This window comes from Danio rerio, chromosome 8 (assembly GCF_052040795.2).
Source record: "Danio rerio strain M-AB ecotype USA chromosome 8, GRCz13ab, whole genome shotgun sequence".
Taxonomy (NCBI): Eukaryota; Metazoa; Chordata; class Actinopteri; order Cypriniformes; family Danionidae; genus Danio; species Danio rerio.
Window position 1 is genome coordinate 20,638,340 of NC_141028.1, and position 19,927 is coordinate 20,658,266.

General features: G+C 37.4%; 1 protein-coding gene across 5 annotated transcripts; it reads left to right on the forward strand.

Annotated features, from left to right (window-relative positions):
• The first annotated feature begins 798 nt into the window (after positions 1-798).
• Positions 799-12,423, forward strand: LOC137496314 (uncharacterized). 5 transcript variants are annotated; one of them, XR_015497759.1, is made up of 8 exons: positions 799-3,376; positions 4,683-4,844; positions 6,074-6,844; positions 7,044-7,138; positions 7,242-7,292; positions 8,674-9,166; positions 9,742-10,044; positions 10,629-10,884. XR_015497759.1 is itself a non-coding variant. In XM_087264480.1 (8 exons), exons 1-7 carry the CDS (start codon positions 3,100-3,102, stop codon positions 9,828-9,830), a joined length of 1,938 nt encoding a protein of 645 aa, XP_087120606.1. In that variant the 5' UTR covers positions 799-3,099; the 3' UTR covers positions 9,831-9,847; positions 10,777-12,423. The 5 variants fall into 5 exon arrangements, 3 of the variants coding, with proteins under 3 accessions (XP_087120606.1, XP_087120607.1, XP_087120608.1); XM_087264480.1 differs by having other exon boundaries at positions 9,742-9,847; positions 10,777-12,423; XM_087264481.1 differs by having other exon boundaries at positions 6,077-6,844; positions 9,742-9,847; positions 10,777-12,423.
• The last annotated feature ends 7,504 nt before the right edge of the window (positions 12,424-19,927 follow it).

Genomic DNA, 19,927 nt, shown 5'->3' on the forward strand with positions numbered 1-19,927 from the left:
TTCAAATACAGCATATTTGAGAGTGCCAATAACAAACATCCAAAAAGACTAGATAAACAACAATTGTATATGCTCAAAAAGCAAACAGGGCCTCCAGGGCCTACACTACACTACTCGTAACAGCCCGGTATAAGACAACAGCAGTCTGAAGCCAAGAAGAGGAAGAAAGTACAAGATGAATCGTGTGCATCACTTTCAGGTAACTTCCACGAATCAGGAAAACTTATTTTTGGTTTTTCAAGTAAACTAGTGAGGCTAACGTTTAAACTTCGGCCCAACTGCTATGCATTATGCTTTAGACAGGACATATTGTATGACTTTTCGCGTTTGCCCCTCTTCCCCATGTTGCTGATAATTACACAAACTCAATTAGTGTTATTACCTTGTGCAATACTCTACAATTCTGCTTGCACACCAGCTACTGTACACATGCACTGCACAATTATTTCACTCTGTATTATTTATTATTATATAGTTATCATGCTATATAATTATATATTATGTCATTCTTTGCAGACTGCAATTATCATTGTTTATTGTTTTATCTATTTCTATACATTTCTTATTGCTGCTGTTGTTATTGCTTGTATCACTGCAATGACAGTAAAGTCTCTTTAGTCCCTTTTGTCCATTACAGTATGAAACAAAACTGAGAGTAATGTTTTGTGATTTCTGAAAGATCAATAATATAAAATGAGTCAAGTTACTGTAAATCACAGGCCATAAACCATTTTTAATGCTTGAATTCATTAATGATTATTTTTTCTGAATGTTAACAAAGTTTTTTTGTTTAAAAATACAGTAATTAATTCTCCAAAAACACAAATGTCTTTCATTTATACTGAAAACAAGGGTCAGCTTTTTTCACCATAGATTACAGTGCAAATTAAATCCACATTTTGATTGTAGTTTTGTAAACATTATGAAGAGTGCTTGACTAGCCCATTGACTTAATGGGATGTCATGAGTTTTTTCTTTAAATGACTCATTTCTTCTGTATTGTACATGGAGGTCATTGCTGAAATTTGTTACAAAAGAAGATGAGGTGGCCTGACCAGCACTGCTCCAAAGACACCAGCAGCTGCACAGGTACAAGTACAGGATGCAACACTGAGGACCGTTCATCTCTACAGGTACAGACAGGGTTTATTCCTTATCTTTTGTAAATGTTTGAAATTGGGAATGCTTCTGCAGATGACATGTCAGTATATAATTTGATGTAAATTATTATTTTGTAATAGACTAGATAAATATTTGAATGTTTAAGTATAATTTGAGTGTTTATATGCATATTTATGTACATAAAAAATAAATACATGTTTAAATGTTTGTGTGTTTTTGTTCCTTTGTGGGGGCACCAACGTAAAATTTCGCATAGGGCACCCTTTTGGCTAGCAGCAGCCCTGGCACTGGCTGCCAGTTGCTGCTCGCATCAAACTCAAAGCTCTGATGTTTGCCTACAAAGCGACTTCTGGCTTTGCTCCTTCTTATCTGCTCTCACTTCTGCAAATCTATGTGCCCTCCAGAAACTTGCGTTCTGTGAATGAACGTCGCCTCGTGGTTCCATCCCAAAGAGGGAAGAAATCACTTTCCCGAACACTCGCGTTCAATCTGCCCAGTTGGTGGAATGAACTCCCTAACTGCATCAGAACGGCAGAGTCACTCGCTGTTTTCAAGAAACGACTAAAAACTCAACTATTTAGTCTCCACTTCACTTCCTAATCTGCAATTGCCTCTCTGGATATACCACTAACTGTACTCAAAAAAATTAAAAAATTTAAAAATGTACTAATGCTTTCCTTTTTAGACTTTACAGACCTGAAACTTGCCTATAGCACTTATTCATTGTTGCTCTTATAGTTGTGTAAATTGCTTCCTTGTCCTCATTTTGTAAGTCGCTTTGGATAAAAGTGTCTGCTAAATGACTAAATGTAAATGTAAATGTTGGAATTATAAGGTCCTATCTGCGTTCTGAATGATTTTAAAATATTAAGCTTCAAAGTTTTTGCATTCCATAAAGCAAACAGTGTGTGTGTAACATTTGTTTTTTAAATAAAAAGTGTTAATGTAAACAACATAAAAAACATCCCATAATATAAATAAGTTTTCATTTAATAGGAATATGTCAATAACTCAATTTTGACAAAAATGTCAGATCCTTATAATTCTAAGGTGACGAATTGGTGAAGTTTGTTCTTCACCACTGTTGCCACTGGCTTGCTTGGTTTGGGACTTGGGGAGCTGCGCATCGATGGATTTGCTTTTCAGTGTTTGGACTTTTAGCAGTGAAAATTAAACCACACTGAATTGAACTAAACCGCACTTCAACTGAAAACTGGACTGACATGATTTCAATTTCAACTTACTCAAACTTCTATGTTAAGCTGCTTTGACACAATCTAAACTATAAAAGCACTACAGAAATAAAGATGAATTGAATTGAATAGACTGTGCTGTATGAATTAGAGAAATGAAATCCTCAATTACCTTTAAATTACACATCGCATCCATTTCACCGACAGATTACACATAAAAGGCCACAAATCATACCTGAACCCTCACTACATCTTTTGTTGTGACATTCTCAATATACTTCTTGGTTTTGTAACGAATATCTTATTCATAATTGTCTTTCCCCCTGGCATTGTGTTTACATTTTTTAAGTATATTTTACTGTTTCTTAATAATAATGATAATAGTTGTCTATTAAAGATAGAAAGATATTGTGTTAGAATCACATGTCAAAAGATTGTAAATGCAAGCACTTGTCAATTCAATGCCTTTTTTCAGTTTTTGCTATTCAACAAGCTTTTTCTGAGGCAGACCATGACAGGGACTGTTGTTTATTGTTTACGACGATACATTGTAAATGAATAAATCAATAAAAATGACCCCAAAACAGTCTAAGCGGAGTAATACTTAAAGAATATTTAGAAAAAAACACGAAGCCCTGAGACGCTGTTCGAAATTCCAAAAGTGACGTCACTCGATAGAACATAAACGCTCGCATAACTTACATTTCTTACATCAGTTCAGTGATCATCCAAGCTACTGTAAGGATCATTATTTGGACGTGTTAACAGATTTTCACCAAATCTAATGGATAACGAACATCTGTCGACTTATTTTACGAGCGAACACATGAGTGAACTCGAAGACTTTCTGAGTGAAGCGACACAGCCTGTGGTTGTCCACGCGATGGCAGCAACAGTACCTGTGTTTGGTGAAGGAGTGAACGGAGAGGTGGCTCCAGTGCTGGAAAACATGGACTTTTGCAGAAACCTCTGTTCTTGGCTGGACGAGGAATGGACTGCGGCGTCTGATGCCAGTACGACACTCGATGAGCCCTTCTCTGTTAATGTGGAGAAAACAACCGGTGAGCCTGTCAGCAAACACTCAAGTTGTCTATGGTTTAAAATAATTATAAAAACTGGGGAAAGAAAAGCTATTAGTAAATTAAAATAATGTATAAATGACAAAAGAGACGTTACATAACCCTAACCCCCAAAAATAAAAATAATAATAATAATGGGGTTTTAACAGAACATTTGTGTTTGAGGTAAATTGCCCTAAAGGGAGACTTGGGCCTAGTCAAAGCGTTAAATGGCCACCGTTCACACACGCACTATATTCTTCGGTTTAGTCCCGAATTCATCCGCCTTTCTAGCCACAACTAAATACTCTTATTTAAACCCCCCATAAACACACACAGACACTCAAGACTAATTTAAAAAAACCACAATATATTTCCAATTAAAACTGAAAAAGATGTTCAAACTGGACTTTTTCCTGCATGTAAAACTGCGAGGTGGCCACCTCCACCAAATTTTGTACCACCTGTCCCTTTAGACAAAAAACAAGGCAGACAGACCCTAAATGATGCTCAAGCATGTTTTTTTTTTTTTAAATAATGAAATGTCATGCATTTAATTGAATCAAATGTTAGCCATTTTAAATAGTTTACTTGATAAGATTACAAGAGTTATGCAAAATGTGTTTGTTTCAATAACAAATGTATTACACACACAAAAATACACTACCAGTCAAAAGTTTAGGCTCAGTAGGATTTTTAAAGGTTTTAAAATGAGCTTATCCCGCTGACCGAAGCTGCATTAATCAAAAATACAGTGCAAATTGTGAACTGTTATTGCTCTCTAATATAATGGTTCAATAAAAGTTTATTGTTTAATTTAATCATTTACTTCTGTGATTTTAAAGATGAATTGTCAGCTTCATTACTGCAGTCTTCAGAGTCACACAATCCTTCAGAAATTACTCTAATATTAATTATTATTATTAATGTAATAGTAATGAAATCAATAATGACTGGAGTAATATTTTCATTTGAAACTACATACGATAAGAAAGCAGTTATTTAAAATTGTTATAAATATTTATCGATTTAACATTTTTTTTTACATTTATTAAATGCCATCTTGATGAACAGAATCATTTTCTAAAAAAACAACAACAAAAGCAAATAAAACTTTTGACTGGTAGTGTGTATATACATAATGTGTTCTGCATGTGCTAAGTTTTTAGGAATAGTCAAAAATAAATTATTGATTTTCTTTATTATCCCAACAATCATCAGAATGTTAAGATCAAGTTTCTTGAAGACATTGTGGTATGAATAAATCTGTTTCTAAAAATGAACCCTTATGTCTCATTTTGTTGTTCAGGGTCACATTTGGAGATCATCAGCTTTTGCAGTGACTTCTGTCCGTGGCTGGACGAAGACTGGACTGCAGCTTCAGATGCCGGTACAGTACCAGATAAGATGCCGGAGGAGATGCCGGATGAGATTTCTCCTCGGGAGAACACTCCAGAGAACGACACAACTGGTGAGATTGTCAGCAACCACTTCACTGTAGAATAGAAACATTTTATTAATGGGAACGATCTTTTAATTTTAAATCAATGATAAAAACTTGGTAAAGTTTAAAGAGACATTTAAAGGTATTGGGGGAATTAAAATAAATGTTTAAAAGAAACAACAAACATTACGTATTATACTTAAATGAGAAATAACCAATAGTGCACTTTAACAGGATGAGAAAAGTTGTCCTGTAAGGTAAAAAGGCCTAAAGTGAGAGTATCCACTTGTTAAGTGTGATGTCATGCGAAGTGGCTTCTGGGTCCAAGCACTATATCAAACTGTACGGGAGCAATTCCAGCGTTATGGATGTGACATTTGCAGTAAAAAAAAAATATATATATATATATATATAAATTCCCAAAGTATACAGTATGTTAACATTACATTGAAACATCTGTTTATATTTTTTAAAACAACTAACCACAGAGTTATGGGATCAGAAAAATATCAATCTGTGAACATTAGTTATATTTTAACGGAGTAATATAAATGGGTTACGGATGTGACCAAAACAAGTTAGCGAGTTTACAGTATACAACATACTTTGTAGAAATTATGTGAATTCAACTGCATAAGCCAAAATAAACGACGCTAATTAAAAGGATAAGAGTTGCCTCTCTATACAACAAAAATGATTTATTTTATTTGACAGTTTTGCATTTATGAGGAAAGAGCTTCGTTATGGATGTGACGTGTGAAATTGACACTTTGAAACTTTGGTAAATCAAATATAATAGTTTGAAAACATTGACAGACATTTTTAAGTATGTTTAAAGTACTGTTAAATACTTGCTCACACAAACAAACATACAAACACTGTTTTACTGTTTTGGTGAAAACTGACACTTGCATGGAATTGCTCATGGGGAGACTCAACAAATGGTAATAATGAACGTTTACAAAGTGATGTAATACTTTCGAAAATCATAAAAATCTAGAGACTGATGTGAACAGCATGATTTGTATATCAAATTCAGTTTAATGTGTGATATGACTAAAAAGTGGTCATAAATACATATTTTTCATGACTTAACAAACTGATTTTTTCACTTGGCCTGGCCAATTTTTAAAAAATGTTTATTTAAATTTTCGTATAGAAACATATGAATATTTTCTTATATATGCCTAAACAATTACTTATTGTCATGTTTCAAATTTTCTCTTTTATTTTCTTTTTTTCTTTGTTCAACTAAGAAGTTCAAACAGGAGGCAGCAGGAGGAGAAGAATCCATGCTTTCTTCAAGAGAGTGTGGAAGGCCATAAAGAAGCCGTTCCTCTGCTGCAGACGGAGAAGAGTGGAGACTCAAACACCACAGGGGGATCCACACACAAACGCTGTAGAGATTGGTTTGGATCCAGAGCCTGTCCCTAGAACTTCTGGGCTCCAGAATACTGTTGATCTGAATCCAGGTCCAAAACCTGTCCTTGGAACGCCTGGGTGCAAGAATACTGTTGATCTGAATCCAGATCCAGAACTTGTCCTTGGAACATCTGGGTGCAAGAATACTGTTGATCTGAATCCAGATCCAGAACCTGTCCTTGGAACGCCTGGGTGCAAGAATACTGTTGATCTGAATCCAGATCCAGAACTTGTCCTTGGAGCGCCTGGGTGCAAGAATACTGTTGATCTGAATCCAAATCCAGAACCTGCTCCTGGAATGTTTGGGCGGCAGTTTACTGTTGATCCGTTTCCAGATCCAGAATCTGCCCCTAGAGCGCCTGGGAGGCAGTTTACTGTTGATTTGGTTCCAGATCCAGAGCCTGTCCCTAGAGCGTCTGGGTGCCAGAATTCAGTTAATCCAGTTCCAAATCCAGGGTATGAGCTTAGAAACTGCAAGAGCCAGTTTGCTATTGATATAGATTCAGATCCAGATTCAGATCCAGATTCAGAGCCTGTCCCTGGACCATCTGGGCTCCAGGACACAGCTAATGGGGAATCATCATCTGCCACAGGACCAAATAGAGGTGAGTCTGATTTCAGGACTCGGAAGTCATGTACAAGACATAAACACAAAGTGTCAAATTCAATTTTGAGACAAACAGAACTATTATAAATGCTACTGTAATATATTTGTATATATATATATCTGTATACTGTAATACTGTAATATATATATATCAGTGTGAGAGAATTGAAAACACTTAACCTCTTCTTTTTTTTCAGTATTTATGAAGAGTCTCTACAGATTGGGAGATATTCTGGGAACTGGAAGCTTCGGCGTAACCTACAAAGCAATCCGTAAATCTGATGGCAAGGAGGTAAAACTCTTAGTGTACAATTTGCTTCTTATGTAACTTGTACCCTTAATCCAAGCTTGCCAATAATACGTGAAAAACTAATACTTGGATATTTGCTTTGCAGGTTGCCATCAAGAGGATCCGCAAGAGAAACGGTGACCGTTACATATCAGTAGTAAGTTTGCAAAACTTCACTCAATATTTGATTCTTTATTGGTGTGGACACTATTACTGTTGCATAGTTGAATTTTAAAAGGCAAAATCCAGTCATTTCTGAAATAATATGTTCAAGCCGAATAAAATTATGTTTAGGGCTTAGGTCTCAAACTCAATTCCTGGAGAGCCGCAGCTCTGCTCAGTTTTGCTCCAACCCTGAAAAAATATAGCTGATCCTAATAATCGAGGTGTTCAAAAGAGTCTTGAACACCTTTATTAGTGGAATCAGCTGTGTTTGATCAGGGTTGGAGCAAAACTAAGCAGGGCCGGTGCGGCCCTCCAGGAATCAAGTTTGAGACCTATGCTTTAGATCAGTGGTTCTCAAACTGTGGTACGTGTACCACTAGTGGTACGCGGGCTTCCTTCTAGTGGTACGCGGAGGAATCAAATATGTCATATATACATGCAAGATAAATTTCAAAATTTATCACAAATGATTTATATATGAATATGATGACATATAGCCCATATTAATAAGGCCCAAGCAACATTTCCAGGTTGACGAATAGGCTACTATATGTTAATACTTTACATATAAAAAAGCACATATAATTAAAACATTGACATTTTATTTTGGCTGTTTGTTGTTGTTGTTGTTGTTTTTTACCTGTAAGCACAATACAGTGTTAATGTTCAAAATATTTATAATGTTTAAAGCAGCTGACAATAATAAATATTCTTACTAATAGGAATTATTCTGCCTGGTTTTTGAACTGTGCAGAGCTGTAGGTGCTTAATTTGGCCTACTTCGCCACTGTATTTTAATACTGGTCATTATAGTGTTACTTGGAGGGACAATTTTTTTCTGAGGTGGTACTTAATAAAAAAAAGTTTGAGAACCGCTGCTTTAGATGAAATCTGAGAGCTCCCCCATCCTCCATAGACATCAATGGTCCAGGGGCATTCAGAGACCGGAAAAGGAGCCAAAAACATTGTCAAAACAAATTTTTCCCTCCTGTACCAGGTCAGGGTGCACATTTTCTACAAGCAATTTGATTTACTGTCAGAGTCAGCGAGACGCAAGTGTCTTATTACCTGTAGTAAATGCACAACCTGACCTGATGTGGAAGAATTGGTCAAACAAAGTTTTTTACAGTTTCATAAGTGTTTTTGGAGCTTCTTATGATTACACTTGAAACTGACTTTGAGTGCCTAAGGAACGCTACTGTCTGTGGAGGATAAGGGAGCTCTCAGATTTAATCTAAAATATCTTCATTGAGAATATCTTCTCTAGGGGTTGAAATAACATGAAGGAAAGTCTAGTTGAACTTATCCATGAAATAATGGTGATCTTTCTTCACATCTACAGCTAGTAACCCTTGTTCTCTTTTTCTTTTTAGCCTGGTTATTCCAAACCAGTACTAAGAGAAGTGGCGTTTATGCTCATGCTGAAAGATCCTCCCAAGAGCATATACCTGATAGAAATGTACGAGTGGTTTGATCAAGAAGGGTTCATTTCACTTGTTTTGGAATACCCCAAACCTTGTACATCGCTGCGGATCTTTGTAAAGCGACGTCACACGCTGAAGGAACCAATTGCACGCTGCTTGCTGCACCAGTTAATCCTGGGAATCCAGCACTCCCTTGACCATGGAATTTCTCACAATGACTTGCATGTTGAAAACATCCTGGTGAACACAAACACATTGGAGCTCAAGGTGATTGACTTCGGCTGTGCTAGCAAATGCGAGGATGAAGAACAAAGGATCATCATCTTGGGGAACATCTGGAGCGTCGGCCACCTGCTGTATTTTATGGTGAACGGAAAAGCGCCAGTGTACTCCAGAGATGAATGGCAACCACGCCTTTTATTTAAACCCAAGATATCCAGCGGTGAGTAAACAGACACTGATAAATTTAAATGCCTCAACCTGTTGTAGTCTTATGCCTCATTCACATTTGCAGCAGATTACCACCTAAAGCGACCGGCAGCTACAAAGTCGCTGGTAGTGTGAGTGAGGCATCAATGTCCACAACAGAATCAAACTGTGGCCCTAATGTCACCATATATATTAACTCAGGAAGGGGCAATTTGAGGGCCACCGTCCTGCAGAGTTTACCTCCAAACTCTTATCTTGAAGAATCCAAGTTATCTTGAAGTCACACTCCATTGCTTACATTAGTCTACTCAAAGGAGTGAATGTAAATGAATAAGGGAATTAAATGCACTTCAATACCTCCACCATGGTTTCGGACATTACTAGAAAAGGCTACTCCCTCAAATAGTGTACTTGGTGATTTGAGATATAGCCACTGATTAGCTTGGAGTGTTTGAGGAAAACTCTGCAAGACACCGGCCTTCCAGGACATTACACTAGCTTGTTTTACTCACAAATGTCAGAAGATATCTTCATTAATGTCAGCTTTGGTGCAGTGTTGACTAACCATCTCTCTTTCTCCTCATACAGAGTGCTGTGATCTGATTGAAAAGTGTCTGAATCACAATTTGGAGACACTGGAGGAGGTCATGCAGCACGAGTGGATGAAGAAGGTGTGAATGAAGACCAGATGAAGGTAAATACAACTGATCCCTTAGGAAACATACTACTCTACAGGCTGCACGATTTTTTGCGATATATATTGCAATACGACTACAATTTCATCAGATGACTTGATCAATTTTATCGATTAGGGTGATTCTGCAGTGGGAGTACATCTCCATAAAATCTAATAAACACTCTATAATTGGGGTCCGCCGACACATTTTTGATGTGGTCTGATATTTGCAGTGCATTTCTCTATTTGCATGTGTTGAGAGTATTTTCAAGCATAACAATCTATAACTAAAATCAAGAAAAAGATACAGTTAGTGGTATATTATTTTCCGAGTTTAACAGTATTCGAGCAGAGTAACTGAATATTAAAAATAATTCAATCAAATGAATCGTTGTTAAAGTTAGAAAAGGTACAATTTATTACGCCTGAAAGATTTTAAGGTCATAATACAATCACAGGCATCAGAAGTGCATGCAAATGATCAATTATAATACAAACTCAACATTCCGTATGCTCGCGATTTGACTATTACGAACGCTGAAACGATCTTATTCAGATTAAGGCAAATCATTTGATTATTAATGTCCATGTAAATGTAGGCAATGTTAGAATATTGCTATTAGATAACCCTTATACAAATATAATGTAACTAAAAAGCAAGTCAATGTGACAATGAAAACATTTGAGACGAGAACATTTCAGGATAACTGTACATACACACATACAGTATATAAAGGTGCTTTACTAAAGTAATCGCCACATATAACCACTTCACAATCTTCACAATTGCATCTTTGAGATGAATCTTCTTGTTGCATTACCTGTTTTATCAGCTGATTGTTGGAGCTTTAAGAGTCTGTTCACAGACAAGATTAGTTCAATCTTAGTGTGAAATATACAAATTCTGGACATGTCTAACATTTTTTTTCTTCTTTTGTTTTCCTCAGTGAAGACCAAAGCAGCAAAATCATCCTCATCTTTACCAGGAAACTGCCGCTATTGTTCAGGCAGATTTGAAATGTATAGAAATGTATAAGAATAAACTGTTGTATGAAGTCATTATTTGTATTTTATATGAACACAAATGTCTTATCATAGCTTAATAATATACTGATTACACCTTCGGTGGTTCTGTTTGAATATTGTAAAATGTATGAAAATATTAGTGAAACATCTTTCTCCTCTGTCAGTATATTGCGCACGTTCATGAGCACTGTGCATGTATAGCTCCTTCCAGATGCCTACACCCGACTTCCTCTGTATAAAAAAACTAGCACAGGTGCATCTGAGGTATACTTAAGCAACGTGACATGCAAAGAAAGAGCACAGCGCTCGAGATCATGACCCCTATACTGACACTGAGGAAATAAATGTGGATAGTCGTTATTCTTGTTTTAGTCATGTGGTCTGTTTTGAGGAGGTTTTTGGTTCTTTTTCTTTTAGATCTTATAAATTTGATACAATTGCTTTTGATACAAATGTGCAGTTTCACAAACTAATTTGGAGAGGAGCATGTAATATGATTGACCGCAGCTGGTCCCTATCGCTAATCATTAGCTAGCCAATCGGATTATTTCAACTTTAACATAAATATCCAGCCTAACTTCATTCCCTATCTTCATTTTGGAAGACCCCCCATCATCCATCCTTTCTCCCTCCTCCTCAATTCTAGGATCGGGCAACACGGTGGCTTAGTGGCTAGCACTGCTGCCTCACAGCAAGAAGGTCGCTGGTTCAAGTCCTAGCAGAGCCAGTTGGCACTTTCTGTGTGGAGTTTACATGTTCTCCCCGTGTTTGCGTGGGTTTTCCCCGGGTACTCCGGTTTCCTCCCACACTCTAAAGACATGTGACACAAGTGAATTAAATAATAGCACCAGACACAAGCACTTAATGCAAGAGCATTATCTAAGTGTGAACTCATGAATCATTTATTTATTTATTTATTTATTTATTCATGTACTGCATTTTATTGTGGAAACCAAAGAATTGTATTGTACAAGAAGACTTCTGCTGTGAATGTGCCCTTGACACTGTGGAACTGAATTGTTGAATGAAGTCATTATTTGTATTTTATGTGCACACAGATGTCTAATTTTAGCTTAATAATATACAGATTACGCCTTCAGTGGTTCTGTATAAATATTGTAAAATGTATGAAAATATTTGTGAACTTTGTTTCTTCTCCTCAGTGTCAGTACATTGTGCCAGTCATGAACAGTGTGCAGTGACTCCAAATGCCCACACGTGACTTCCTCAGAAAGCACAGCAATCATGAACGTGCCCCCTATACTGACACTGAGGAAATGAATTTGGATTGTCATTTTTTTTTTTGTCATATTCTCCGTTTGAGGACATTTTTGGGTTTTTTTAAAAGATTTTTATGAATTTTTGATACAATTTGTAATTTTGATAGTTTTTTATGCGCTATTGCACTATTTATTTGTTTATTCATTCATGTACAGCATTTTATTGTGGAAACCAAACAATTTCACTGTACAAGAACACTTGTTCTCTACTGTGCACATGACATTTTAAAATGTTGTTGAGATGATGTTTTGAGTTTGCATTTTAAATAAAAAAATATATATAATAAAGTGACTGCTGTTCTATTTAATCAGTTATTTATAAGGAATTAATGTAGTATCTTTTTAAAAATGGGGACAGGGTTGTTAAAAACAGACATAAACCAATTTAACACAAAAAAGTATAATGCTTGAAAAGAGATATACTTACTGATTAAAACCATTTCACCAGACAAATATTAATAAGTGGATTGTCAAATGTGCAGTCTGGTGCTACAAGTTCCCTGCACAGATTTAGGTTGTGTTTCAACTCACATGATGTATGATTCTGCTGACTGCATATTTATTGCCAATAAAATCTTCCAGGTAATGTATCTCACACAACAAAATGGCAGGAATAATTTTAATAATAGTAGTAGAAACAATTAAACTGCATTAAAGGGTGATAAGAATGCAAACCAAATAGCCTAATATTAATAACCTCTCAATGGTAAAGCCACATACTCACACCTGCAGCTTCTCCATGATGGACGTCCAGTGTTCTTCAGCCCCTGGCACCTAGACTGCAGTTCTGTACAAGAAGTTTGGCCTGAGGAGAAATGGTAAAACTAAGCCTGTTTTTTTTTTTCCTTCACTTTCGTCAATTCATCAAAGCAGACATATTACCGTCTGAAAATCAACAATGCCACTAATCCTCGCCTACTTTTTAAAACATTTTCCTCACTCTATCCTCCTCCTCCACCCGCATCCTCCACACTTACTACTGATGACTTTGCTACATTCTTTTGCACCAAAACTGCAAAAATCAATGCTCAATTTGCTGCACCTACAACAAACACACAAGATACACCACCAACACCACACACACTCACCTCTTTTTCTCAGCTGTCTGAGTCTGAGGTGTCCAAACTCGTGCTATCTAGCCATGCAACCACCTGTCCACTTGATCCAATTCCCTCTCATCTTTTGCAAGCCATCTCTCCTGCAGTCATACCAACACTGACTCACATAATTAACACATCTCTTGACTCTGGTTTATTACCCACTTCATTTAAGCAGGCTAGGGTAACCCTACTGCTAAAGAAACCCAACCTGGACCATATGCTACTTGAAAACTACAGACCAGTATCCCTGCTTCCATTCATGGCCAAGATTCTGGAGAAAGTAGTGTTCAATCAAGTCCTGGACTTTCTTACTCAAAACAACCTCATGGACAACAAGCAATCCGGCTTTAAGAAAGGCCACTCAACTGAGACTGCCCTTGCTTTCGGTCGTGGAGGATCTCAGACTGGCTAAAGCAGACTCAAAATCATCAGTCCTCATCTTGCTGGATTTGTCAGCTGCTTTTGACACTGTAAACCACCAGATCCAGCTATCTACGCTTGAGTCACTGGGCGTAGCGGGCACTGTTATACAATGGTTCAGATCTTACCTCTCTGACAGGTCATTCAGGGTGTCTTGGAGGGGAAAGGTGTCCAACCTAAAGCATCTAAACACTGGGGTAACTCAAAGCTCTGTTCTTGGGCCACTTCTCTTCTCCATCTACACGTCATCTCTAGGACCAGTCATCCAGAAACATGGATTCTCCTACCACTGCTATGCTGATGATACCCAGCTATACCTCTCTTTTCATCCTGATGGTCCCTCGGTTCCAGCTCGCATCTCAGCCTGCCTGTCGGACATTTCACACTGGATAAAAGATCATCATCTTCAGCTTAACCTCGCGAAAACGAAAATGCTTGTAGTTTCTGCCAACCCGACTCTACACCATAACTTTTCAATCCAGATGGATGGTGCAACCATTACTGCATCCAAAATGGTGAAAAGCCTTGGAGTAACGATTGATGACCAACTAAACTTCTCTGACCACATTTCTAGAACTGCTCGATCGTGCAGATTCACACTTTATAACATCAGAAAGATCCGACCCTTCTTATCTGAACATGCAGCTCAACTCCTTGTTCAAGCTTTTGTTCTCTCCAGATTGGATTACTGCAACTCTCTACTAGCGGGGCTTCCAGCTAACTCTATCAAGCCTCTTCAGCTGCTCCAGAACGCAGCAGCACGAGTGGTCTTTAATGAACCTAAAAGAGCACATGTCACTCCGCTGCTCATCCGTTTGCACTGGCTGCCAGTTGCTGCTCGCATCAAATTCAAAGCTCTGATGTTTGCCTACAAAGCGACTTCTGGCTTTGCTCCTTCTTATCTGCTCTCACTTCTGCAGATCTATGTGCACTCCAGAAACTTGCGTTCTGTGAATGAACGTCGCCTCGTGGTTCCATCCCAAAGAGGGAAGAAATCACTTTCCAGAACGCTCGCGTTCAATCTGCCCAGTTGGTGGAATGAACTCCCTAACTGCATCAGAACGGCAGAGTCGAGTACTTCCTGTTATGGCGGCAAGGTTAGCAGACGCGTTTTTCTCGTGCTTAATTGCTTTTCAATAAATCCTGCATAATATTGCAGAGAGAGGTCATATAAAGAGACAAAATTATAAGCATAAGAGAAAATCACTTCAAACATGCCAAAAAAGCGGCTAAAGAGAAGAAAACGCAGGAGAGCTCCGAGGAGGTATGCCAGGAGCTAACGTTAGCTGAAGGCGAGCCGTGCTCACCGGAGCTGTCACATGCTGACATGTCCGCGGACGTTGAACAAGTCATAAACATGGAAAATCCATCAACAAAGGACCTCATGCTTGCCATAACATCTTTGAAACTAAACTTTAACACAAAAATTGACGGTGTACTGACGGAAATAAGAATTGTCCAAACGGACGTGAAAGACTGTAGTGGGCGTATCATGGAGGCCGAAAAGCGAATATCCACAGCAGAAGACGAGATACAAACACTGAAGGAAACTATCGAAAAATTTGAGAACATGACAAAAAACCTCAGTAACAAAGTCGAAGGTTTAGAAGGCAGGAGCAGACGTAATAACCTGCGCGTACTGGGCATACCCGAGAAAGTAGAAAGCAATGACACATGTTCCTTTATGGAAAAATGGATAGCGCATACTCTGAAGATAACGCCGCCGGTTTTGGAGCGAGCGCACCGGACAACAGCGAGCCAAAGTTCTACTACGTATCCGAGAACTATCATCATCAAGTGCTTAAACTACAAGGACAGAGAAAACATCTTAAAAGCTGAGCGGATACAGAAAGAGGTGATGTACCAAAACAACAAAATAAGATTTCTTCCTGACATGACAACGGAGGTGTATAAGCTACAGAGGAATTACGACGGTGTAGGGAAGCGGTTACAGGAACTCGGTCTGGATAAACACCGGGTAATATACCCCGCACGGCTCCTGCTGACCAATGATGACCACACAAGTCATCTTCAATACACCAACGGACGTAAATAAGTACATCAAGAAACTGGAGACAATGACAAAGCATGACTAAATTAAACGTGACTTGATAAAAACTTTTATTTAACTTAAAATTTCGTCAGATGTGGCTGATGAAAAAGGTATGTAGGGCCTAAACTTGCTGGAAACATGACATTGTACTTCTTACATACTCGATTCTCTTAAAATACTAATATAATGTTTTAAAAAAGTCATGTTTAAATATATATTTTATTTCGTTTTTTCTTTTGGCTTCTTCTTAAAGTGCAATAGGCGCTTCTTACGTGAGTGATGAAAAATACCTGCATATATGACACAATATACTTTCAGTTGATAGATAAAATCTCTTATCTGGATTAGTTTTTCTACATAGACAAGTAATTGAGCTGAGTTTTGGTTTACAGGAGAATAGTTCCTCAGTATAGTGTGGACCTATTCCTGATAATGGAGGGAAGTTTTTTAGGGGTTTGGGGGAGCCTGTATGTTCTAGTGAGTCAGGCTTGTGTTCTGGGTGGGTTGCTCTCTTTCTTTTCGTTTAGGTTTTTATTTCTTATGGTACCTTTTTATAGGCTTTTATCGAAAATGTATCTTTCTCTTTGTTAAATATGACAGAAAAAATGACAGACGTTTTGATTGAATGTGTATCTTGGAATTGTAAAGGCCTACGTAAACTAACTAAAACAAGTAATGGATAGAATAAAAAAGATAAAAGCTAAAATTGTGTTCCTGCAGGAAACACACATGTTAGATCATGAGATAATCAAAAATTAAGCGTAGATGGCCAGGTCAGGTATTGTCTTCAGCTTACTACTCGAACTCCAGAGGAGTTATAATTATGATACATAAGTCTATTCCTTTGAGCATTGATAAAATTACAAAAGACCCCAAAAGTAGATTTTTGATTGTACAGGGAAATATTCTATCAACTCGGATTATTCTGATTAATGTATATAGACCTATCGAGGATAACGCAGATTTTTATAATGATTTATTTTTGAGAATCTCCATATTGCCCGGAAAACACATTATGGCAGGTGATTTCAATTGTGTCTTGCAGCCCAGTAAGGACCGGTCATCTGGGGTTGATAACACCCATGTAAGGTCTAGAAAAGCTTTACAATACTTTATAAAGGAACTTAACCTGGTGGATATATGGAGGACTCAAAACCCAATAAAAAGGGAATATTCATGTTGGTCGAGTACTTCTAAAGGATACTCAAGAATAGATTATTTTCTGATTTCAGCTGAACTAATTTCATGTATCAGAAATTGTCAATATAGTAGTATTCTTATCTCAGATCATGCCCTTGTATCTTTGACATATGTCGAACCAAAGCTTTCTCATAATTGTACTAAATGGAGATTTCAAATACACTGGATGCAAGACAAAGGATTTCTAGAATTTGTAGGCGAACATTGATGATTATTTTGAACATAACAATACCCAAACATCAGCTATAATCAGATAGGAAGCCTTTAAAGCCTTTATACGAGGAGAAATTATAAGCTATACGAGCAGGAAGTCAAAAGAGAAACAGGAGAAATATAAAACACTTGAAACAAAAATTCGCTTACTCGAGGAAAAAAGTCTACAAGCAGACCAAAATACTGATAATGTTTTAAAAGAATTGCTATTGTTAAGAACCCAATATAATGAAAAAACACATGAAAAAGCAGCGGCCAATTTATTAAAATTAAAGCAGCAATTTTACGATCAGGGAGAAAAACCAGGCAGACTTCTTGCTTGGCGTATGAAACAACAGGAGTAAGAAAGAGCAATTACTAGTATTGAAGATGAAAATGGAAATATGACTGTAGATCCATTGGAAATTAATAAAACATTTCGAAACTAACGTAATTAATTGCTCTGAATGTAAGGCCACGACTGATGCCCCTCACGTTTCTTGATAATCTCAACATTCCTAAAATATCTGAAGAACTTAAAATTAAATTAGATGGTGATATTACGACAAATGAAAATATGGAGGCTATACAAACATTAAAAGGTGGTAAAACAGCAGGACCTGATGGCCTGCCCATCGACTTATATAAACATTTCAGTGATTAAAATGGTTAAGGCACTCTATGATATGTATATAGAATGTTATAATAGTGTCTGTCTTCCTAACTCTTTGAGAGAGGCTTTGATCATTCTTTTACCAAAACCAGGAAAACCGAATACAAAGTGTGGAAATATGAGACCTATTAGTCTCATAAACACAGATACAAAAATAATATGTAAAATCTTGGCAAAAAGACTAGAGACTGTACTTCCGGGCATTGTGGGTGATAATCAGAACGGGTTCATTAAGAATAGGCAGGGATTTTACAACGTAAGACGTGTTTTAAATATTGTGCATAGCCAAAAAGAGGAAAAGGATACTGCTCTTCTTTCCCTCGACGCGGAGAAGGCTTTCGATAGGATCGAATGAGCTTATCTGTTCGACGTTCTCATAAAATTCGAATTTGGAAATTCCTTTTTACATTGGATCAAATTATTACATTCCAACCCAATGGCTGAAGTTTTAACCAATGAGATGATTTCTGAGCCATTTAATATTACAAGAGGTTGCCCCCAAGGCTCACCATTGCCCCCACTTTTATTCATCTTGGCTATAGAACCACTAGCAATAGCCGTAAGAGCTAACAACCATATACAAGGGATTAAAATGGGTGGCAAGGAACATAAAATAGCTTTATTCGCTGATGACGGTGTTATTTCTAAAACAATTAAACACCTCTCTCCAAGCACTTTTAGACCTGATCAAACAATTCGAAAACATATCGGGATATAAAGTGAATACATCAAAGTCATCATTATTGCTGCTTGATAAAGATAGCTGTCCAAATACATCACATTTATTTACCTTGAAAATATCACCCAGCTTTACATATTTGGGTATCAAAATTGTCCCACAATTAGAAAATATAATTTCTACAAATTATAATGTTATGATGGAATCAACATCTAAAGATCTGGAGAGATGGTTATCTTTACCAATTTCATTGATAGGAAGAATAAATATATTGAAGATGAATATTTTGCCTAAATTCATGTATTTATTCCAAAATATCCCCCTGGCGCCACCAGCTGGAGTGTTCTCAAAGATTAATTCATTATTAAGAAAATTTATTTGGAACAACAAATGCCCTCGAGTTCGTCTTTCTCTTCTTTATCTTCCATTTGACACTAGAGGGTTAAAATGTCCCAACCTGTACTGGTACTATTTAGCTGCACAATTAAAGGTTCAGGACACCCTGGAGAACTTTTTATTTTATTTTAACAGATTTGTTTGTGTTGAGCATCAGTTAAGACAATGTTAGCACCTGTCAGCTTTAATTGTGGGGAAAACTGGATAATTTTGAGCTTTTGTCAGCTAATTTCAGCTTCCGGGTTTAAAATGATTTTTGGGGAGGGATCAAAATCGGCGACGTATCGCAGTACTGCAAGTGCAATGATGACGCGTCGGTTTCTCATTATTATTCATAGCGGAGTTTTCTTATCCTATGAGAAGAGCCGGCTGCTTAATTATTCATGAGAGCACGTGCATTCCGAAGGCAGACCTGCCAGTTTCAAGCAAGCTGTGAGACACAGACCAACGGAACGCAGTAGCCGTTCATGAAGGCTCGTATGTATTTGTTTCCATGATCCACGGGGTTTGTTGCATGTTTTATCCCCACGATCTTGTCCGGGTCAATCATACAGCAAAGCTGTGTGTGTGCTGCAAGCATTTTTGTCTGGAGAGCAGCACGCGAATTAGAGAATGGCGGATGTTGACTTTTATCAGGAGTTTGTTCACATTCAGACACATCGCCGTGCTGTGTTTGCCTAAATCCTCTATATTACCAGCAGGGCTAATGGTTAAAATAGACAGGTCAGGAGACCTGCTGCACTGAGTCTGCATTCAAGATCTATAATAGACCCGGGGATCGAGGAAGAATGCTCATTTATAGTGTTTACATGAACACACTTATCTTTATAATGATATAAATTGTGGTTATGTGTATATGAAATTACGAATAACAAATGTAGCTGGGCATTAAATTACTGTTTATTTCTTTGCATTTCAACTTTGTGAACAATAAACTCATGCGTCTCCTTAGGGTTTGTGTCTCAGTTTGTGAGCAAACTGTCAACAACAGTTGTTCGCTCACATTCTCCCCTGCTGGCAATGCCCACTCCTGCCCTATGCTCGCGGAGCTCCACGCCCATTAATCATGCATCTTTTGA

Excerpts from the sequence above, each read along its gene's own strand:
- LOC137496314 (XM_087264480.1), top strand. The coding sequence starts at position 3,100 with ATGGATAACGAACATCTGTCGACTTATTTTACGAGCGAACACATGAGT. Across the intron at positions 7,139-7,241 it reads GTAAATCTGATGGCAAGGAG|GTTGCCATCAAGAGGATCCG; the intron begins GTAAAACTCTTA and ends TTTGCTTTGCAG. Across the intron at positions 7,293-8,673 it reads GTGACCGTTACATATCAGTA|CCTGGTTATTCCAAACCAGT; the intron begins GTAAGTTTGCAA and ends TTTTCTTTTTAG.